Source organism: Myodes glareolus, chromosome 14 (assembly GCF_982192425.1).
Source record: "Myodes glareolus chromosome 14, mMyoGla1.1, whole genome shotgun sequence".
Classification (NCBI taxonomy): domain Eukaryota; kingdom Metazoa; phylum Chordata; class Mammalia; order Rodentia; family Cricetidae; genus Myodes; species Myodes glareolus.
Window position 1 is genome coordinate 69,556,420 of NC_142039.1, and position 23,640 is coordinate 69,580,059.

Genomic DNA, 23,640 nt, shown 5'->3' on the forward strand with positions numbered 1-23,640 from the left:
TGGCATTTCATCACACCAATAGTAACCCTGACTAGGACGTCAAGGTTATATGGTTATAGATTTCTTTTATTATCTAAAGTATCTTGGACTGTGTAAGCCAGAATTGAAAGTGTTCACGGAAGGCTTCATTCACAAAATGTATAGAGCTGATTCTCAATGAGTGACCACGCCCTGAAACCTTGACACTGCACTATGTTCAGCAACATCTTCACTCAGATCACTAAACTTTATGATGCTCAGAAATGTGCCCCGGCTTTTGCTGACTTCACCGCTGCTTTGTTCAAGCCGTGCCCTAAGTGGCTCAAAGTCCATTCAAATGCAGAGTTTTCACAGCGCTCAGCAGAGCTGGAGAGCAAAACTCCCCACCCCGGCCTTCTGTTTCAATACCAAGCACAGGCGGTTTAATCCCTCAAAAGCTACTTCTAGGGAAATCCAACCAAATAACAAAGCCCACCCATTTAAAACAATGCTGAAAGCATGTGGAGATGCCACTTCCTCCTCTCATTTCTCCCTCCTTTGTCCACCTATGCCTTCTACTTTTTCAAATTCAGTTTTATTCACCTCAGATTTTACCATGAATCCCCAGTCAACGAGGGCTGGAAATCTAACTCAAAAGACATACTCAGGATGGGGAGATACAGGTGATGTCTTGTCCCTAGAACCAGAAGCCCAGGGATGGACCTAGTTTCAGGACTGTCTAGGCCCAAGGTTTGATGTGACATCTGATCTCTCTCTTACTCTTTCAACGTGTTCACTTTTGACTGACAAAAGGGCTGCTTGTCTCCCTTGATTCAAATCCTCAGCTTAGCACCTGCAGTCTGTGTTCATGTGTGGCAGATGGACTGAAGAGATTGGTGTCTTTCACAGTATTTAATACAAATTCAGGCCAGGAGTCTGTTTGACCCAACATGGGTTGACCCAAACAGCTGAGGCTGACCTGAGAGGAGAAAGCCCCATAAGGGATCATCTGACCAGATTAAATGGAAGGAGGGAGAGCATCTATTCCCAGAAGAATCAAGGTGCTGAAAGAGCAAAGACATATATGACAGGGTGCTGCAGAATAAATCCCTTTGTACACTAGGAAGATTTGCCGCTGTGGTTGGTTTAATAAACAAGCTGACTGGCCAATATCTGAACAGAATAAGGTTAGGCGGGAGAGCCAAACTGAGAATGTTGGAGAAGAAAAAGAGTAGAGTCAAGAATTGCCAGCCAGCTGGGCAGTAGCGGCGCCTGCCTTTAATCCCAGCACTTGGGAGGCAGAGGCTGGTGAATCTCTGTGAGTTTGAAGCCAGTCTGGTCTACAGAGCGAGTTCCAGGACAGGATCCAATGTTAGACAGAGAAACCCTGTCTCAAAAAAACAAACAAACAAACAAACAAACAAAAACCAGAAAAAAAGAGTTGTCAGCCAGACACAGAAGAAGCAGGAGATGACTGTACCATGCTAACAAAGGTACTGCCACGTGGCAGAGCATAAATAAAGAGTATGGGTTAACATAAAATGTAAGAGTTAGCTAGCAGTAAGCCTGAGCTATAGACTAAGCATTTATAAATAATATTAAGCCTCCAAGCCAATTATTTGGGAAGTGGCTACTGGGTTTTTGGGACTGGGCAGTCAGAACAGGAAACATCCATTTACAACAGGATTTGGGGAACACCCAATTCTTCACCTTCACAATGTTGCATGGCATGAATGTGATCTTTTTGTTGCACCCACAGAGTGCAGCAGAAGTGCAAGTGGCCTCTTCCGTCTTCCTTGCCATCTGGTCCTTTGCTATACAAACATGCCCAGGATCGTCCATGCAAGAAAAGAAACTGGAACAGAGCAAAGACAGTCAACTGCTCTAGCTAAGGCCTCAGATGCAGAGATGAGCAAAGTCCCTAGCCATCTAGGGATAAAGTAAGCTACCAGAGAACAATTCAAAGAAGCAGAAACCCACAGCCAGTCATAGACTTAGTATTAGAGCACATTGTTACTGTTATCCAGCCTGGGGATTTGGAGTTATGATATGTGGTTACTGTAGCAACAGGAAACTAGCAGGGTTGTATCTACTATGCCTTCTGCTCTGCAGCCAACCTGGTGGCCCCTATCTGGCTTGCATACCAGTAGTTACAGATACTGTTGCAAAGATGTCAAGTTAGAAATTCTATAATTGCCAAGTTTTACACCTGCTTAATACCATTTGTCTTAAGTACTTGTTTGCCTTCTCTCCTTTTGCCCACTAGCTCTTTGAAAGGTTCTTTTGTGCTTTGCTGGGGGGGGGGGTGTCTTAGTAGGGTTATTATTTTTTTCTTTCTTTATTTATTCATTTATTTATAAAAAATTTCCACTTCCTCCCCTCCTCCAATACCCTCCCATTCCCCCCACTCCCTCTCCTCCTCCCTCTCCAAGTCCCCCCCCACCCCCGCCTCCCTCCAGGTCCAGGAAGGTAAACATCCAAACAGACCAGGATCCCAGAAAGCCAGCACATGCAGACGAAACAAGACCCAGCGCCATTGTCAATGGCCTCCCAGTTAGCCCCCATGTCAGCCACATTCAGAGAATCCAGAATGATCACAGGCTCGTTCAGTCCCAGTCCAGCTGGCCCTGGTGAACTCCCACCAGACCAGTCCCCTTGTATCAGTGGGTGAACGCACCCCTCGCGGTCCTGACTTCCTTTTTCTTGTTCTCTAGTAGGGTTATTATTGCTGTGATGAAATAATTTGACAAAAGGAACTTGGGGAGGAAAGTGTCTATTTGGCTTACATTTCCACATCACTATTCATCATCAAAGGGAGTTACTACAGGAACTCAGACAAGGCAGGATCCTGGAGGCAGGAGATGATGCAGAGGTCATGGAGGAGCGCTGCTTATTGGTTTACTCTTCATGGCTTGCTCAGCCTGCTTTCTTATAGAACCCAGGACCATTGGCCCAGGGATGATAATACCCACAATGGGTAGGGCCTGCCAATAACAATCACTAATTAAGAAAATATCCCACAGACTTGCCTACAGACTGATCTTAGAGGGTATTTTCTCAAATGAGGCTCCCTCGTCTTTGATGACTGTAGCTTGTGTCAACTTGACATAAAACTAGTCAGGAATTGGGCCTTTGTTTTCCTTCGCAATCCTTTTTAAATCTATTTTATAATCAGATTAAGGATAGACAGGAGTTCTGAGAACAATGAATACCATTCTAAATGTCCATGGAATATTGCCCAGAGTTTTACTTTCCATGTTTGGTTTATGAATTCACCTGTAATTGAGTTAGTTTTATGTTGACTAAGGCAGGAAGTCCCCTGATCACCGTATATTGAGCAAATACCTAACCTTTGCCTTGTGATACAGCATATTCAGGAGTCACATCTTTTGGTGGGGAATTAGTGGGCAGTAAAAGTCACACAAACCGGTACTAAGTAGGAAGGGGCATGTTCAATGAGTATAGTACAATGGGCCAATGCAGCCACAGACACACTGCCTTCTTGATTTAGACCAGGTCTTAATGTAGGAACTGTCTTGGTTTCTTTTTCTGTTGTCGTGATTAACATTCTGACACAAGCAACCCAGGGGAACAAGGTTCATTTCAGAACACAGCTCAAAAGCACAGTCCATCACCCTGGGGAAGTCAAGGCAAGGAGCGCTTGAAGCTGTGGGTCACAGAGCGTTCAGCAGGCTCCAAGGCAGCAGCTCTTTCATATCCACTGGCAGCTAATTTGATCGGTGGGCTTGGTCACATTACCCCTCTGCCCTCCACACTCAGAAGGAACACTGCTTTTCTTTACAGTGTTATTAGGAACTTCTCAGACCAGCCTTGTAGGCAGAAGCTCCTGCCAGGAGTGTGATCCCTTTCCCACTTTCCCATCTCTCCACGAGGGGCGGGGGGGGGGGGCTGGCATGTGGTTGTCATTGATCCTGGTACAAACACACTTCCTCCCTTCTTTACTATTGATCTGTGTGCCAAATTTTGTAACTGGAGGACAATCTACTCCTTCAGCTGTTTCTCTCATATACATTTTACAGTCACCTTGCTTAGTTAGGAACACACACACACACACACACACACACACACACACACACAGGGGGTGGGTACAGGAGTCAATATATCCCTCCTCTTAGTCCAAGGAGGTCTGCCACCAACATTTCCACCTGACTAAGCTCAGTAGCCTCCAGAACTCTAGAAAAGGCCTCTGGTCTGCATGTTCCCTATGGTCGGGTCTCAGTCCAGCAGTCAGTGGTGGCACTTTTACCATCTAAGTTTCCTTATAGCGTCAGTTGTGTCAAACGAAGAAACACTGACCCAAACGAATGAAGGAGCGGGTTATTGGACTTGCACTAGTATATAAGTAATAATGAAGGGTGGTCTCTTAGGGGAAATCAATCTGAACAACAGTAGGATTGACCTGGGCCGCACCGCCCGGCGAGGATGAACTTGGGCGTTCCTAGCGGGGGCCAGAAGCAAATGCGCTAGCACGAGGGGCGTGCACAGACCGCGGAGCTCAGCAGCCTAGGCAGCAAGTGACACCGAGGCAGAGGCAGGAACCTCTGGGCGGGGCCGCGCGTCGTGAGCGCGCGTCAGGGCCGCGCTCCTGGGGGCGGCGCGCGGGACCGTGGCGCTTCCGGCAGCGGGAGGCGGCGCCGAGTGGGATCGAGCGGTGCGGGTAGCTGCCGAGGAGGCGGTGAGTGACGGGGGGCGGGCGGGGGGGAGGCTGAGGGGCGCGTGGGCTGGCTCGGTCTTGGGTTCCGCGGAGGACCCAGCGGGGTCCGCTACGCGCGCTGGTGATACCTGGGGCGGGTGCCCTACACACGGGGACCTCGTGGGTCCTCGGCTCCCGCCTTTGGCTAGGGAGGCCCCGCGTGGAGCTGGTCTCGCCTCTTCTCCATGAAAGGGCGCATTACGCATCCTGCCACGCGTCCCTAGCCACCGCGTGACGAAACTTGCTGGGTGCAGGCGGCCAAGATGGCTGCCGGGGGACGGTCTCCACGAGGATGGCAATTGCCAGGTGACCAGGTGGCTCCTAGGCGCTGGGACCCCGGGCTCGGCCAGGAGACCACCTGGTGGCCACCCTCCAGCTCATAATCTCTTCAGGGGACCGAAGTGCCCCAGGTAGATCTGTGGGACCTGCACCCTCAGCTCCCACATCATGTTGTAGAGCATCGCAGGTCCAGCTGCCCCAGAATAATAGCCACACTAAGGTCTGTGCCTACTGGTTAGATCTCAGACTTTTATGTTCATCCAATGCTGCCAAGTCCTGGATATTCTCTCCATAATGCAGATTTGAAAATTGAGGTTCAGAAGTTGAGTGACTCGCCTAAAGTGTCCACAGCTGGCCAGTGGAAGAGCAAGGCAATCCGAGTATATGTAGTTTTTACTAGTATGCTCTCAGTGAAGATTTGTTGAGAGACCTCCTGGAAAAGCCTGGCGTTTGGGCACTTACCTAGGACCCTTTCTTTACGTTTTTCTCACACTCCTGATCCCTTGTTTGCATTCAAAGAAGATGCAGCAAACAAGATTAGCGGTTCTCAATTTGTGGGTCGCACAGAGGGCTACATATCAGATAGTTACTTTATGATTCATAACAGCAAAACTACAGTTATGAAGTAGCAACGAAATAATTTTATGGTTGGGGGTCACCACAACATGAGAGGGTCACGGTATTAGGAAGGTTGAAAACCACTGCCTAGATTTTTCTCTGTGTCCATTTTCCAGGCAGAGGAGGGGGCAGGCACACAGGTAAACAAGGGGACTTTGCGGCTCTTACAAAGTTAGACTCAGGCTTGCAAGGGAGAGCTGTTTGGGGAACAAATGGAACTTTGGCAGGAAGTCCCAGGACCTCAAGGCCTCTTCCTCTCCCTCAGGACTGTAGTTGCCCTGTTCTTAGAAACGAGGTGTTTGGGAAGAGTTTGTCAGTTCCCACCCAGCTCTGATTAGGGATTGCTTCATCCTGGAGTCAAGGGTTAGGTGTGGGGTGCAGCCAAAGGTCTGTAAAATGTAGAGAGTGCATTTAGTTTTCTGTAAAAGTTTGGTGAAAACCCCCAGAATATGCAACCAAAGCTACTGGCTGAGAGGAACATCCTCTTGCCCCTCCTAACTTCCTGCAAAGAAAGCTGTGAAGACAACCAGGCCGTGTGTGTGTGTGTGTGTGTGTGTGTGTGTGTGTGTGTGTGTGTGTGTGTGCGTGTGCGTGTGTGTGTGTGTGTGAGGCCAGAAGAGGGCATTAGATCCCCTGGAACTGGAGTTGCCCACCTTTGCAAGCTGCCAGATGTGGAGATAGGAGATAGGAACCAAACCCAGGTCCTCTGAAAGAGCAGTAAGTGTTCTTGACTGCTTGATTCTCTCAACTATTGTAACTATTAATTAATTGTAACTATTGCTTTCTGATGGCTGAGAATGAAACAAAGTATCTATTGCTGCAGAAATGGCAGCTTTAGCTGTGTAGAATTGTGGATAAGGCCAATAGATGGTTTGGAGTTTAAGAGAAGTCTGGTTTTTTTTCCCCCTTTTGTTTCTTTGTTTTTGTAGCTATTCATTAGAAAGTAAAAATTCTTAGTTAGGAATCTATCAGTGTGGAAGTTTATTTATCACTTATTGAGTGTGTATGTATGTATGCCCAGGTACTTCATCTGTGCAAAGTCCAAACTTATCAAACTTATTGTTTAGTTGATACTATTAATCTGTAACATCATTTCATAGACTTTGGTATATATAATCTCTGAGTTGACCCCCCCCCCCCCGCCCAAGGACCAAATCAAGGGCCTTGTGCTTGCTAAACAAGCACTCTACTGCCAAGCTAAACTCACTCCCAACACCAATATGATTCTTTCTGAGCAATAAATCATTTGACTGAATAGGTCCAAAATATTCTATTAACAGTTGGGTAGTTTTAGCATTTTTGGTGGGTAGTGCCATTATCTCAAATAGAAATCAATAGATTTTTTTTTAATTGGGTATATTTTCGCCCTGTTATAGGTGACTGCTTAAACAACCCAGGCTCAGAGTTGCTGGAACATGAACAAGGTTGTCTTGTCACCTGAGTGCCAGCAGACAGATCTGCATGGGGGGATGCAGAGCAGCAGGGCCCACATCTGCATCCAGCACTGTCCTTGAAAGCAAGGAAACGGATTTGCAGCACAAATCCATCACAACTCGACATGCTCTTATTAAAAAAATTATTGTTATTAATTTTATGTATATGTGTGTGTGGCTGCATGAGATTATGTGCAAGTTGCAGCAGTTATGAACCACCTGATATGGGTGGGTGCTGAGAACTGAACCCAGGTCCTCTGGAAAAGCAATGAGTGCTCTTAGCCACTGAGGCATCTCTCCGTGCTCTTCAAACTAGTGTAATTCTTTACACAGAACCTAGCTTTCTTATCTATGGTTTAATCTCCTGAAAGATCATGACCTTAAGAAAGGACCACTGGGTGGGGGTGGGGGTGTGCACACAGGTAACTGGCTAAAAGCCAAATAGAAATTAGTAAATAGTTGGTGTTAGTTTAGCGTTATTGTCCATTGCAGATAGATTGCCTCGTCCATCCAAAACTGTGGTAAGGACAGAATTGCCCAGGCTGTCACCTTGAACCTGGGAAGATACCTCAGAAGGCCATGAAGATTTAGCAGTCTACTGCTGCATGGATAGCCCTGTATCTGAACCTGAGGAACCCCCAGACAGTGGGTCACAGTAGCCCTATTAGGCTACTTCACACCTGCCCAGCCCCAAAGGAGCCAACTGAACTGTGTGCTCCGCCTTTATCTCCAGTGCTGGGAATGAAGCCAGAGCAAGTGCTCAGCCACTGAGCTATGTCCCCAGCCCTGGACCTTTGCTTAATGTCCCCCAAAGAAGAGCAGTTTTAACCAACAACCTGCTTTCCAGTTCAGTAATATGATCGCCGTTGTTAATCTTTAGCCAGGCTTAAAGGTTTTTCTCTGATTCTCTGAGAAAGTTCATTCCCTGTTTATTTTCTATGAAATTTCAGAGAACTCTTTTTTTTTTTTTTAACCAGTAATCAAACATGTTTTGGCATGTATCTCAAAGTTTGGAATTTGATTTCTTTTTACGAAAGTTTCTTTTGTTTAGACATTTGTGAAGATCTTTGGGAAGGTGGCACCACCATGCTCCATTCTCCGCCAGCAGCCACCAGGGAGGACAGCAACTTCTGCCCTCCAGCATGGCTCGCTCAGTGGCCCCTACCTTTGGTAATTTCCGACTATGAGGTCAATATAGCCCTCTACTTGGTGATCCTACCAACCCTGTGAACTAGACTGCTTGTCCAGTTTCTTCTTTTAAATTAAATTTAGCTTGAAAAGTAACTCCCACTTTGTGGGGTTAGAGAATCCAAGTTGTGTTCACTTGGTGAGGCTCCCATTCTGTAAACTATCGGGGTTGGTTCGATTCTCAGGCCATTACGTAAACTGTCCTCCCTAGGCAGGAACCAGCCTGGAAAAACATGCCGGTAACAACAGGCACAAGCTGGGCATCACTGAAATATTTAGACTGCTCTAGCTCAGGCCTAAAGGCCTTAACGCTGGGTCATCTGACAAACTAGGTTTACCTCAGCTCTGCCCGGTCACATTCTGAGGTGATGCAGTCCCTGGTCACGGGCAGTTCTCAAGGGAGCAGAGATCCTGGCAGCAGGTGACTTAGATTCACACTGAGACACTGCTGAGTTTGTGCACTGCTTTCCTGTGCCGCTGGAGGTAACGCCCGCACTACAGGATGGTATGCGAGCCGGGAACTAAGCCTGGAGACTTAAAAACATACAGACAGAGACAGAGAGAGACAGCCACGGGGGCATGGGTCATCCCTGATACAAGAATGCCAACTTTATTGTGCTCAGGGGCAACTTCTATCGGGATCCTTAGCCACGCCCAGCTCTCGGGATCTTTCAGCTGGAGAGTCATCAGCCTGCCATCAGGGTCTTGTGCTCAGAGCAGAGCACAATCAGCTGTAGGCAAGGAAAGTCAAGGGGCCAGGGATCTATAGCTCCCAACAGCAGGAGGTAATGGCTCCAAGGCGTAGATGGGGGAGAGGGTGCTGTGAGGGCAGTTTTTAGAGTAAATTGTAGGTGGCTATAATAAAGTGGTCCCATACTAGCTCAGAATGGAATACAATAAAGGTCTCTTTATTTAGGGGTAGACTCACAGATCAGCAGTCCTCTGCACAAGCAGGGAACAGGTACCGAATCCAGCAGCCAAGGGGCTTACCCATGCCCCTACCTCTGCATACATAATACCCAAGACCATTCCCAAAGTAGGCTAGCATCTCAAAGGCCATTGGCTGAAGGAGTTCCCACAGCACCTCCCCCTTTTGTCTAATAAGAGAATTCTAAGCCTAATACAAAATTATATGCAATAAGAACAAATATCAAGTATAAAAACTAGAAGTACAACCAGCATAAACAATATCAAGCAAGAAATGTTTACAAAGATTTTGAAAATGTTGACTAGCATATAATTGGCCAGCCACCGGCAGAGCTGAGATTTGAGCTCAGATTTGTTAGCCCACAAGCAGAAGTTCTCATGCACACCCCACCCTCCTTCTCCATCTAGGGCCCAAGTTACACAACAGCTAGCAAAGATAGGGTGTGTGTAGCACAGAGCAGATTTCAAGTCAATTCAAGCAACCGTCCCACCGGTTGACAGCACCCCATCTTAACAAAATTAACCTGGAGTCGTGGAGGGGGTGTGTGAAGGAAGTACCGCAGGATGCCCAGCTGTAGGCTGCCAGTATGGTGTCAGGCAGATACTTCCCTAGAGGGGAGGCAGTGATATTCTCAGAGAATTGCTCATGATGATTAGGACATGTTCTGTTGTAAACATGAGGAGTCTGGTTCCCCTGTTACCCAGTGAAGCTAAGAACAGGAGAGACAGTGTCTGAGACAAATGAACTTTACTGGCCAAAAGCTGGTGAGTTGGAAGGTGAAGGGTTTACATATAGATTTCTTCCTGCCAGGACTGAAGATACAAAAATTTCTTGACATTCCTAAGGGATCTAATTTTAGAGCCAGGTGAGTGCCCAAATGGTCACAAATTCTTGCAGTAACCAGTTCTCTTGAGGTGGTTTCTATAATTGTCCACTAGTCCTCAGAGAGCCAAGATGCTTGGAGGCCGTGGGGGCCATAATATCTAAAGAAGCATTATGGTCAGGTTGGATGAGGAGTGTTGTTCTTTGATATTTTCTTGTTGTCAAAAGAATAATTTATAGGCTAATTATAATTCTTTGGCTAGAGTAGCCAGACAGAAATGGTGGAAAACAGGTTTCTAAGTGCCAGGAGCAAGTTAGCTCAGTCATTGTTGCGGTGTCCGTTGCCTGATGCTGGGAGGGAGCTGACCCAGCCTCACCATAGACCGTGTGAAGACATAGAGTTTTCTTTGTGCTCCTCAATCTGGCTTGTGGGTGACTTGGCTGCTGTGAATTTTAAAGCAGGTTAAGCCCATCGGCAGGGTGAGTGTTTCTGAGCAGTGTTTGTGGATTCAGACACCAGTCAGTGCTATCCCAGTCGCAGATACGGTTTGCTGGGTTAGTGGTCTCACGACGACTTTTCGGCAGGCTTGAATGAGGCTCGGTATAGTGAGGGTGCCGTGTGAACCCTGCATGCACATTGGAAGAGATGAATGTAGGATGGTTTCCGTTATAATGTGTGTGCTTTCCAACTTGTTGTTTTGCATGTTAAGAACTTTGGAAAGAAGCCTAGGCCAGTGAAAAGCCTCAGTGGGCACTGGCTGCATTTGTTGATTGTGTTTGTTAATGAATGTCTACAAAGACTGGAGAAATGTGTTTTGATGAGGCTCCATGAACCTTTGCTAAGAGATTAAATGTTAGAACTGAGAGTTCCTGTCCCCTTTGAAAGCTGTTTTTCGAGGTCTGGCACAGTGACTAGCAGGTACCTAGTGTTTAGCCTGAGTTAGTCCCAGGATCTCCACCTTCAGGAGAACTCCTGTACCACAAATAATAAAAACCCAGAGACAGATATTGAAGTTCAACCTGAAGATCGGAAAAGCAAAACAGCCAGTCACTGGCTCTTACCTCTACCTCAGACCGAAAATGGGCAATCCTGTTTTATATTCCTCTCTAGCGCTGGGATTAAAATCATGCACCAGGAGGTATAAGTCAAATAAATCCTTCCCTCTTCCCTCTTCAACCCCCCTCCCCGCCATCCCACAAAAAAAGTCATGCACCACCACTGCCCTGCCTCTGTGGCTACCTAGTGTGACTGCTGGAATTAAAGGTGTGTGCAACCACTGCCTGGCCTGTATGGCTGACTAGTGTGGCCGCTTTGCACACAGGCAAGCTTTATCTATTAACACACAAATAACATACCACTATAAACTCCTGCAAATTGTCCTCTAACCTGTGCACCATGACTCCCCTGTGCATGTGTGTGCATGCACATTTACATACATACACACACTTGTGCAAAATGGATAAGCATAACAAAATAGAAAAAACAATTAAATTAGTTGCCTCTGTGACTAAGAGCATTTATTGTGGGTGTCCTTGCACACAGTGGAGCCGGTAGAGTATCTGTCTGAGTGGAGCAAGAAGGTTCAGCCTGAATCAGTAGCCAGTGACAGTTCAAACTTTGAGAGTCTAACCCCTGATAGTTTATTTTAGGCATATTAAAGCACAGTACAACTTTGGGGGAAAGTTTCCTAGTAATAATTAACTCAGTCCCATGTGCACAATAAAGCTTAAGACATGACTACATCGGAATTCTTTGTAAAGTTTATGTTATAGCCTCTGTAAAGTGCTATAGATTGACTACCAAAGGGTCTGGGGAAGGAGTTGGTGTGGTCTTGATCATATCATGCAGGTAGTGCAAAGGTCGCCAGGCTATAAGCCATTCCCACTTGCAGCCTTCTGGACAGAGAACAGGTTACGTGTCTCTTCCTTTGAAGAGACAATGCTGACGTTTAACATTTCTGGGTCCCTTCTTCCTGTCTGTGAGCACAAGAGCCTCTGTGCCCCCTACAATTTATTGCTCTTGCAGAAGACCCGGGCTCAATTCCCAGCACCCACATGGCAGCTCTCAACAATCTGTAGTTCCAGTTCTAAAAGCAGCATAGTACTATATTATTAATGTTCCTAGTAGCTGACATCCTCCATTGTCTGTGAGACTGTCTAGTAAAAGGTAATGGTTATTCACAGGCAAATGGCTTGAATTCACTTTGCTTCTTAGTAAACTGCAGAAAATAGCTTTAAATCTCACCTTTTGCCTCTTATAAAAACATGTGTTTTTAAAAGCCAAGGTGCTCGATCTAAGGATTAAAATCACTTTAGAAAAGGTATTTTAGTAAGTAAGAATTAGTGTCTCAATTAACCAATGGAGTCTTGTGTCAGCAGAATAAACTCAAGTCAAAATTCGCCCTCCACTGACCAAAACTCCAGTTTTGAAATGCACAGTGAGCCAGCCCTCTTGCCCCAGTCATTCTGCTGCTGCAGGCCAGCTAGCATGGTTGCATCACTGCTTCCCTGTCCCAGGATTTCTTCAGACCCTGAAACATGAGAAGTCTGCTAGTGTGGTATGTTGAATTCTTTGTGTTCACCGTCTTCAGCCCTCGGGTCAGCCGACGATGCCCGTGGACGCCTCCTCTGCCTGCTGCCTTGAGTCACAGGCACGGAGTGTGGTCATTTCCCTAAGGTTCTTGTGTCCTTGCTGGCTGTCTAGAGAGAGATTCATTTTAGCAGTCTGCGGTCGCAGCCTCAGGTAGAGGAGCCCATTGTCTCCTGTCTCTCTGGACAATTTTCTCCAGTGTATCAAAGCTGAGATGTTCTTGAACATTCTCTGGGATTGCATACAGTCTATTCTTTCGAGAGATGGTTTTTCATTATCTCTGCCTCCGTCTGCAGTTCGGAAAGTGTGCATCTCCTCCAACATCTGAACTCTCTGTAGCCCCGTGATCACCCATTCTATCCCCAGTATCAGCGTGAAGTCAGGCGCCGGCCTCTCCCAGGTGACTCAGCTGCTGGAGAGCCAGTACCACTGATCGTCAGGAACCGCTTATTTCCTGGCTCAAGAATACTTCTCTAATAAGTGGTTTGAACTTCGCCCAGTTTCAGCCTTCAGGACACATCTATGACCACAGCCATTGGACGGTTTCTCTCTACATGGTAACTAAACGTTCAGGAATCCAAGTCCACCCCTGTTACCCCACACGCCCCACCTATATCCTGCTCCCCACAACAACCTCACTTCTTCAAAGATGTGTGTGTGGCATTCCCAGTCAGGCTGACCAGTCGGTATCAAGTATGCCAGATGGATGCTCCTGCAGCCTACCTCTGCATATCACTCAGGCCGCTAACCCAGGTACCCTGCGCCACGGTCCAGCTGGTGGTTATAATGCTGCTGTGGTCTGACCAGATGGGCAGGAGGAAGGAGAAACACCCACAATCCCTTGCAGCAGCCCCCTTTCTTGGCCCATTGCACCCCGAGTGAAGCTGGCCCGGGCGTCATCTCAGCTTTGCTTCTTCCTCCCCTCCTCCAGCTGACACACACATTGCTCCTGGGTACCAAGTACAAGAGCAGCTCCTGTTCCTGCCCATGACTGACCCAAGTGAACTTCGGAGTCAGGGTGGGTGCAAGGGTAGGGGAAAAGGCAGGAAGGCTGGTTATAAAAACCAATTCCTGGAGAAAATGCAAGTGGAGAAAGTGAAAACTATGCCTGGAGATGGAAATTAATACCTAAAGGGGGGTTGCATAATTGACTGTAGTAAATAATTAAATTTTATCTGGCTTGGTATCAGCCTTGTCTGTCAGGGTGCTGATGTGGCGTTGCTGGATAGTCTTTCTGGGAGTGGGAAGCTCTGGCTACTGCATCCAGTTTATGCTGCTGGAGAGCTACTTGAACTCATGGTAAGGGAATGGAGCCCTGTTTGTTCCCTTTGCCCCGCTAGCAAACCACACATTTCGTACAGCTTTATTTATTTATTCTCTTAGTGTGCTAGAGGTCAGAAGCCTGACTCGGGCAGCCTTCCACCAGGAGGTACTGGGAAGGGTTCCTCTGCTTTTCCGGCAGCTTCAACTACAGCTTGTAATTGTGTTCATTTATCTGGCTCCTGTTGTGAGTATGGATCTCTTTGGATAATTGGTCTTGGGTCTGAAACCCCTCAACAAAGTCCTAAACCATGAATACAGCATTTTCTCAGCTCCTGGAGACCAGACTGTCCCCATCTTAGGAGGCCATTCTTCTGCCCATAAGACAAGGCCATCCATGGGGGTTGTGGTTTCTGAGGTTTGACAGATTGACCTGGAGTGTGAAAGTCACTGTTCAGGCAAAGCTGCCCTGCTTCCTCCCTTCCTCTGTGAATTGGGAGTGGCCTCTTAGAATGTTTTTGTACTCTGTGGAAAGGGCTGTTAGGGGAAAAGAGCTGGCTTACTCCAGCACTGGCCTGAGGGGAGAGCACGTGCTCTTAGGCATCCACAGTCATCCCTGTGTTTAATAGAAACAAAAAATGCTCACTTCTAGCCCATCTTTGTCTCTTAGAGGGGACACTAAGAGAGACCTCTGCAGCGTTCCTGACTCCTTTGGGCTGTGCCCTATGAGGTCATGATGTCGGAGGACGCCCAGTGCAGTGGACAAGTTCTTATTTAAAGGGAAAAGGGGACCTCAGAGACACCAGTGCTCTATAGACATTAACTGGTTTATCCTTTAGAATAGCATAAGAGCCTGGTGAGGAAAAGTAATGCTGCTGGCCAGCGTCCTGGGGTCCCCTCTCACCTTCAGCCATTTCAGGGGACAGGCTATTTCCTTTCCTTGTCTCAGTTTCCTGGTCTGTGCGGTGAACTTGTAGGATGACTCCTTTGTGAGATCCTGTATAGTTCTTTTGCAATACTACCAGGAAGTATCCATTCTGTTACAGTAACATCATGTTGGTGACAATTTAGCCAAAATGTTGCCTGTACTTAACACATTGCCCATGGTTTGTTGTTCAGAGCTGCACTTCTGTGAAAGCTACATTTAAATTTTTGCCTTGTTGTTAAGCATAAAGGAGAAAAAAATGCTCCAGAGAAAAATCGGGCATCCTGGGTGCCCTGGGGAACATCACAGTCTGCTCTAACCTGAGGGATTTCACAGGGAGGGAGGGAGGGAGGGAGGAAGCATCAGCAGACAGTCCTATGTAGAGCCTGGTCGGTGCGTGCCAATCAAACTGGAGGTTTGTGCCTGGAGCACAAGCAGGGTCACATGTCCAGCCAGCCTCCTCTAGACCTAGAGTGTGAGCCTCTCTAGAAGGCCTGTTTGTGTGTCTTAAAACTCTGTACATGATGTATCCTGGGGTTTAGAGCCTGTCTTCGCTGCTGTCTTTGTTGGAATGAACTGAGCAGGGAGCCTTTGATGTGATAGGCCGCCATCTTTGCTTGTGAGAGTTTCTGGACTTTGTGACAGTCCCTTCCGTCTTCTATTGTCGTCTCTTACAGTTATCATCAACATTATTATTATCATTATCATTATTATTTTCTAAGCAGTAGGGATCCCTTAAGAACCATCATCCCCAAACACAGACACTGAAGGCAGGTCATTCAGGCTTGAGATGCAGACAGGTTTCAGGGCCCAGGACCCACATTCCTGACTCTGCTCCATTACAGAGGTGGCTGAGATGCCTTGGCTCATCTCTGCAGGCAAGTCTGGAAGCTTTCCTACATAAAACTGGAATCTTTATTTTACTGTTTGTGGGTTATGTTTCCATGCAGTGACAAAGCCCTTGATGTTCACAAGTCCTTGTTTATCTGTTAGTGATCCATGATCAACTATGACCAAAAAATATAGAATGGAATACTTCAAAAGCAGAATAATTTGAGAGAGAACCCATTCACACAGCTTATTGTCATGTGTATTGTTCATTGCTAGGTAGTGTTAACTTTTTACTGTGCCTAATTTAATAATTAACCTTATTCAAAGCACATATGTACAGAAAAAAGCATTATATATAGGGCTCCATACTATCTGTGGTTTCAGATATCATTGTGGAGACTTTCATCCCTTCAGATAAGGGGGTAGCTGTCCCTGGATTTAACATGCACAATAGTGTATTTGTTCTAATTTATACTTTGGACCTAATTACATGTTATGTTATGTTATGTTATGTTATGCTATGCTATGTTATGTTATAACCTTGTCAGGCAAAGGCCAGCAGAGACAGAGCTCTTGTCTAATGGTGGTGTACTTCCTGACTCGCTGTGATAAGAAAGATCAAGACCAGAGGAGTTGTGTGGAGTCTACGAGCCTAGCAGGAAAATGGCGACTACCATAGCGTTATGGAAAACATGGAGTTTTAATGCTTCAGCATTATGATGGACACTATAACTGGGCAAACCATGACTGAGCAAAGAAGTTTGCACTGTGAAGTGGACTCGCATCCCCGTTTCCTTGGGAACCACAATGTTGAGAGGGACTTAGGATGCTGAGTCTAGAAGGTCCTCAATGTGAAGCCTTGTGCCCGGCCTGAGAATTCAGTGACCCCTGTGCCGGAGGGGAGGGGGGGATTTCATTCTTACCTTTCAGACAGCAAAGTTTCTGAGCGTCTGTGACTATGGAAAACAAGGTTGCCAGCTAGGGTGATCATCCAGACGCAGAGCTGTTGACACTTTGTAGCTGGAGGAAAGGGGTTTCCTGTTGGCTCTGCACCTATTGTGTCCGGGTCTGCTGCCCCAGCCCATTTTATCAATAGCTGGGTTTTACTCTCTCCTTCCACCACTCAACCGCTTCAGGCTTGGGTGCCTGACACGTTCAGTTTTGATCCAGTAGTCGGTGACATGTCATTTGGGGATTTTAACAGAGGACAAATTACAGGGCGGGCTAGCATTTGCATCTGATGTTTTAAGTGGTCCTCAGAATTCGTGTAATGCTAAAATGATGGAGGAGGGTTATCTGTCTATTGTGTTCTTTTCATTGGTCAATAAAGAGACTGCCTTGGCCCCTTGATAGGACAGAAAATTAGGTAGGCGGAGTAAACAGAACAGAATGCTGGGAAGAGGGCTATGAGGCAGAAGCCATGGAGCCAGCCACCAGGTCAGACATGCTGAATCTTTCCCGGTAAGCCACCACCTCATGGTGCTACACAGATTATTAGAAATGGGTTAATATCAAGATATGAGAGTTAGTCAGTAACTAACTCTCTAGAGATAATGGGCCAGGCAGTGCTTAAATGAATACAATTTGTGTGTTGTTATTTCTGGGACTAAGCTAGCTGTGCAGGAACCAGGCGGGATGAAAAGCAGGCCTGCCCGCAGCTCCAAGCCCTCACTACACTAAAGAAAGCTATGGGTATAGCTGATGTTAGAAAAGGGAAGGAGAAGAAACAGGTGGAAGAAAACTAATTCTGTGAAGCCAGATGTGAATCGTGTGAAGTGACCAGCCCCTTTGACTCACCAATGCCAGAGATTATCTGAGAAAATCGCCAGAGATGAGGGATGAGAGCCCCAGACAAGGGTGTGGTGCTATGTGTAATGTTGAGAACTAAAACAGAACAGCCCTAAAGGGCCATGGTGGCTCCAGAGTGGAGCTCTGATGCTGCTGGAGGACTTCATGAAGCAAATGTAAATGGCCATCCCGTAACGGGGGTGGGGGGGTGGAGGGAGGATGGTAAAAGCCAGTGGGCGGAGTGGGAGTGGGCCTGCTGGATGTGCCCATCAGCTGCTGAAGGAGGAATCGGTTTTCTTCAGGGGGAACCATATGATAGGTTGCCCATACCCCAGTGGTTAGCACTATAGCCATGGACATACAGGGAATACTAATTGGACTCAGTATGTTTATATATAGCACATCAAATATACATATAGTTGTAGGATAGGTCATAAATTTGAGAGGGGGATGTAGAAGGGGACACAGAAGAGACTGAGGAGTAATATTCATGTATGAAATTCTACAATTTAAAAGACAGCCTATCAAATTACTTTTTATACTTGGAAAGCTTGTCGTCAAAGGAATTTTGAAGACAGTAAAAATTGTTACAGGGAGGCTGGACTGGGGAGATTTTACTTCTTTGTTATTTGCATAATAAGCTTGTGGTTTTCAGCATACCATAAACAAGCAGTAAAGCACTCCAGTGCAGTTCTGAAAAGAGCAGTAATGACTCAGAAATAAGCGAACAAACACTGGACAAAGTAATACTCTTGAGCCAGAAGGGAAGACGGCAGCCGGGTTTGCGCTGTGGGGCCGTCAGGGTGTGTTGCTTGTCTCTGTGTTTCTGGTAATTGATTAAAATGATTTTTAATTTTTGATTGGTAGTTTATGCACTGGACAGGCTGAAAGAACCTGCCTTGTTTTTCAGTTTTATAATCACTAGCGTTGGTTACCATTATTGTTAGTTTTACGCTCTTGTGCATAGGCAGTTACTCCCAGCAGGAATGACATTTGTTAGACCAGGACGCGGTAGCACTGACGTCCACTGCTTCACTCAGAGGCACGTGCAGATGGAGGCCAGGGCTGACATCAGGCAGCTTCCTCTGTCACTGTCCATGATGTGATGCTGAGCCTGGAGCTAACACTTTTGGCTAGACTGACTGGCAGTGTGTTCTCGGAACCTGAACTTGGGTGTGGCGGGCAGTTTATTGACTGAGTTATCCCTCCAGCCCTGGCTACTTTAAAGCTTATGTAGGATAATGTTGGCTTTGCTACAGAAAAGGGATAATGAAATATTATGTACTTACAATGAGAGAGATGTGACAAATCCTTGAAATTTCATTGAGATTTTTGAAAAGCTTGCTTTGGTTTAAAAGGGGTTCCAACTTGCAACTTGTGGGCTGCATGTACCCCACGATAGCTATGAATGTGACCGAACACAAAGTCAAAACTAACTTAAATATTATGAGGAATTTTTGTGTAGTTTTTAAAAATTAATTAGTTATTGTGTGTGAGAGAGAGGGTGGTTGTGTATGTGACATGCGGTAGCGCTCCTGAGAGAGTCAGAGGACATGTCTGTGGAGTTGGCTCGCCTGCCTTTGATGTAGGTTCCAGCAGCAGGGCGCAGGAAACCGTGCCGGCAGGTCAGAGCTTTACCTCCTGAGCCATCTGTACACACAGGCTAAGTGTGACTGCCAAATGTCGTGCTTGTGATAACAGTGTCATCTCACTTGCCTCGTCTTTCCCTTTTCAGGATCCAGGACGATGTCGGGGGAAGTGCCACCCAACATCAATATCAAGGAGCCTCGATGGGACCAAAGCACTTTCGTCGGCCGAGCCAATCACTTCTTCACGGTCACGGACCCGAGGAACATCCTTCTAACAAATGACCAGCTGGAGACCGCAAGGAAAGTGGTGCAGGATTACAGGTAAGGCTGGCGCCGCGTTTGCTGCCTTCCCGTGATGGGACCGCCGTGTTCACTGCATCCTGTACCGCTTCTCTAACGTAACTGTCCCGAGCACCTTTCTGTCTTTGAAGAGAAACAGCATTGTTCAAGAAACTAGGGGTAGGGTCATTGCTGCTGAGACTCACCCCCAGTGAGGGAGACTCAGATGCGCAGGATTCTGGTGGTGTTCAGGGATGCAGAGGGGAGATGCACTCCATCAGCTGAGAGAGTCACACACGGATAAGAGGAGCCACTATGCAGGGACAGGCAATCTTCCGCATTCACCAAGTCTCTGGCTTTGCCTTTAGCCAGTGCTGGCAGAAACCACTGGAAAATGTCTTCTCAGCATTGGACTTGAACAGATTTTTTTTTCTTGTTATTATTCCATGAAGAATGCAGTCTAACTATACTGGGCATTTCTTGTTCACGATGTGTAGCAGGTAATCTAGAGATGAATCAACACGTGAGAAAGAACCCAGACATGGTACTGCCTGCCTAAGTCCTAGCTACTCAAGAGACTGAGACAGCGCTGAACAAGCCTGAGCACCACTGTAAGACCCCCATCTCAGAAAACAAGTAAGGAATGTATGGGATTAGATACAAATAAGCTAATATCATGCCTCCTTTAGAAAACACCCTAATCTTAGAATTTGTATGCTTGAGGACAGCTAATTCAGAAGTAGATGTATTTTTCTATTTAAAAAAAAAATGGATAAGAAATACCGTAGGGGTCTGGAGAGCGACTCACATTTAAGAGCTACCTGCTATATAGATGGATATTTCTCTCCTGCCCACCTGTTCCCAAATACCCGGAGGCCGCTTCTCAAACAATTGACTTGAAGGCTTAATATTACTAATAAATGCTCAGCCAATAGCTCAGGTTTGTTATTAGCTAACTCTTACACTTAAATTAACCCATAATTCTATTTATGCTTTGCCACGTGGCGATACCTTTGTTAGCACGAATCTTCTGCTCCCTCTGCATCTGGGTGGAGACTCCTTTGTCAGCCCTTCTCTTTTCCAGCATTCTTAGTTTGGCCGCGCCGCCTATACTTTCTGCCTGACTACTGGCCAATCAGTGTTTCATTAAACTGATTCAAGTGACAAATCTTTACAATGTACAAGAGGATTATTCCACAGCAGCCTCATCTTGCAGAGGACCCAGGTTCGGTTCTCCGCACCCACATGGTAGCTCATAACTGCCTGTAACCCAGTCCTGGGGTGCTTGAAGCCTCCTTCTGACCTCCACAGCCCTAGGCATGCACATAGTATGCTTACACACATACACTTATACACATATTTTTTTCCAAAAAATAAATAATTCAGACTTTGTATACTTCAGAGTCTCAGTCACATAATAATTTTATTAACTTTTTTATAACCCTTTTAATGTAAACTCTCTGTGATCTGGGGGACAGACAGTCCATGAACAGTAATTTGCTGATTTCTGATCTAAGGAAAAGCCAATCAAATATGGGGAATTCGACTGTCAGGTGCTCTGCACCTAAGCATGCCAGGAATAATGCGCTGGCTAGGCAGTTAGGAAGGGACCAGTGCCCGTCTACAAGGAAAGACCATAAGCATGTTTTCAGGAATTCAGGACAATCCCTGTTCTTTGTGGATTTGAGACAAAAGACAGAGAGGGCAGGTTGACTTGGAGAGGTTGATGACATAATGAAGAGACTTAAAATGCCATAGCAAACTTCAAATCTTCGCTGGAGACAGTGTTCAGGAACTAGTGACAGACAAAGCGGAGAATAAACCAGATGGGCTCCTCACAGACCTCAGTGAGAGGGCAGCAAACTCTAAGAGGCCCAGAAGGCATTTTTAGGCAGAGATGGTCTCTGGCGGACGTTCTAAAACTGTCGCAACTGATCTGAGCACACAGGTCAGTCTCTGAACTGCCCTAGTCATTCCCTAGCAGATGAAAGAGGAACGGAGGAAAAGGTCATACGTCTGTTACTTTAGCAGTTACCTTTGTGTCAGCACCTGACTTAAGGAGGCTCCATTCTGCTCACTGTTTCCATGGTGATTGCAGAGAAGGAGGAAGGTCAGCACCCTGCTCTTTCCCCCTGTATTCCATCTGAGTCCCAGCCTGAGGATGGTGGCACCCACAGTCAGGATGTACATGCATGCACACACACATGCAGATATAGATGCGCACACACAGTTAATCTTCTCTGGAAATGCTTTCAAAGACACACCAAGAGGTGTGTTTTTCTGATCTCCTGGTAGATTCCAAATCCAGTCACATCAGCAGTGATTATATAAGGGGACTATGGACTAGAAGGTAAAGATATAATTAGTTGATATTTGCTCTAAGAAAACCCTGATCTCTGTAATAAAGACTTTCTGTACTGAAAAAAACCTGTCTAAAAGCTAAAGAGACATGCTCTTTACAGAGGAAAGATCTATCCATACATGGCAATTTTTTAAACCTTTTATGTTGTGTATAAACAAATTTTTTAATGTATATTGGCGTTTTGTTTACATGTCTGTCTGGGAACCACTTGGGTGCCTGGTGCCTGGAGAGACCAAAAGAGGGAACTGGATTCCTGAGACTGGGGTTCCAGATGTTTATGAACCACCCTGTGGGTGCTGGGAATCGAACTAGGGTCCTCTGGAAGAGCAGCCAGTGCTCTTAACCACTGAGCCATCTCTCCAGCCCCTAAACAAATGTTTGTTTGTTTCCATTTCCCTTAAAAGTAACACTTTTTTCTTGGTATGTATTCATAGTACTGGCCTGCAGAAAGACATTTTCATGTAAGTGTAAAAGTTTGAGCATTTTCCCACAAAGCCTTGTCTGCTTGTTTCTCTCCCTCCCCTCATATTAATCCCTTTTGTCCCCTAAATTGGCCTCCATGAACAGAATACGAAAGTTCTTAGGAAAGAGCAGATGCTAGGAAAGCCTGTCTGTCATCTGCACACTGAATGTCAGAAGATGTGGCGTCAGCATGTGCGGGGGAGGGGAAGTCCAGCCAAGGGCTGCGGCCGGGCGGTTTATACCAGATTGCCATCATTAGCAAAGGCAGAATCTCAGATCCACAGTCTTTGAAAACTCTTCTTGAATAGACAAGAGGTGAAATTTTAAAATTAAAATATCAAAGAAGAAGAAATTTCTCTATTGAAATCAGACAAGGGACCATATAGGGTGAGTGGATGAGAGACATCCAATGTTGCTGTAAGCTCTAGTGAGCTTCAGCCAGACAGCATTCAGCAGCCAGCCGAAGCTGCACAAAAAGAACCCACTAGAAACAACACGTTAGGAACCTGACTTGGCTCTGTAATGCTAAAAACCCGACAAGCAGGCCTTTGCCACACCAGGATTTTTAAATACCTCCTCTTTCTCCCAAAAGAAGAGCCAGGTAGAACTACACAGTGAGAACAATGATCCTTTAATAGAAACTCTTAAAGAATTGAGCTCCCTTGGAAAATGTATGTGTTTCGTTAAACAATTAAGTCCAACAATGGATGGACTGAGACTGTTTATGAAAATAGCAGACACTCATGTGTGCTGAGAAGGCTTGAAGCTGCAGGTGCTGACCCCGACAGCGATCCACGTGTTTAGTGCTCTGACCCCGACAGCAATCCACGTGTTTAGTACTCTGACCCCGACAGCGATCCACGTGTTTAGTGCTCTGACCCCAACAGCAATTCGCATGTTTAGTGCTCTGACCCCGACAGCGATCCATGTGTTTAGTACTCTGTCCCTGACAGCAATCAGTGCATTTAATAATCTGACCCCGACAGCAATCCACGTATTTAGTAATCTGACCCCGACAGCAATCCATGTGTTTAGTGCTCTGACCCCGACAACAATCCATGTGTTTAGTACTCTGACCCCGACAGTAGTCCACATGTTTAGTGCTTTGACTCCGACAGCAGTTCGTGTGTTTAGTACTCTGATCCCGACAGCAATCCACGTTTTTAGTAATCTGACCCCGACAGAAATCCACGTATTTAGTAATCTGACCCTGACAGCAGTCCACATGTTTAGTACTCTGACCCCGACAGTAGTCTACGTGTTTAGTACTCTGACCCTGGTGACAATTCACATGTTTAGTACTCTGACCCTGACAGCAATCCATGTGTTTAGTACTCTGACCCCGATAGAAATTCACATGTTTAGTGCTCTAATCCTGACAGCAGTCCACATGTTTAGTACTCTAACCCCAACAACAGTCCATGAAGGCAGAGTTGCTGTTGGCCCTGTTTTTCAGAAAGGAGCTGGAGCCCAAGGCCTTGGGTTGATCCCAGTTCATGAGCATCCTCCTGCTGCTGGGAAGGGGTCGGGAGCTGGGAAGCTGAAGGTCTGACTGCAGTGTGCGCTTTGTACCCTCACCTGTGCTGCTTTTAACATCAAAAGCCAGTTCGTTCC

The 23,640-nt window shown here is 46.3% G+C and overlaps 1 protein-coding gene across 2 annotated transcripts in view; it reads left to right on the top strand.

The window, feature by feature from the left end:
• Positions 1-4,511: 4,511 nt before the first annotated feature.
• Sfxn1 (sideroflexin 1) overlaps positions 4,512-23,640 on the top strand; it is a 42,569-nt gene continuing 23,440 nt past the window's right edge. The window contains exons 1-2 of one of the 2 annotated variants that reach the window (XM_087896600.1): positions 4,512-4,654; positions 19,070-19,244. In XM_087896600.1, coding sequence (XP_087752726.1) covers positions 19,081-19,244 — 164 coding nt within the window. In that variant the 5' untranslated portion in view covers positions 4,512-4,654; positions 19,070-19,080. Of the gene's footprint in view, positions 4,655-13,736; positions 13,830-19,069; positions 19,245-23,640 lie in introns of those variants that run through there. The other variant, XM_048447857.3, reaches the window with a different exon arrangement.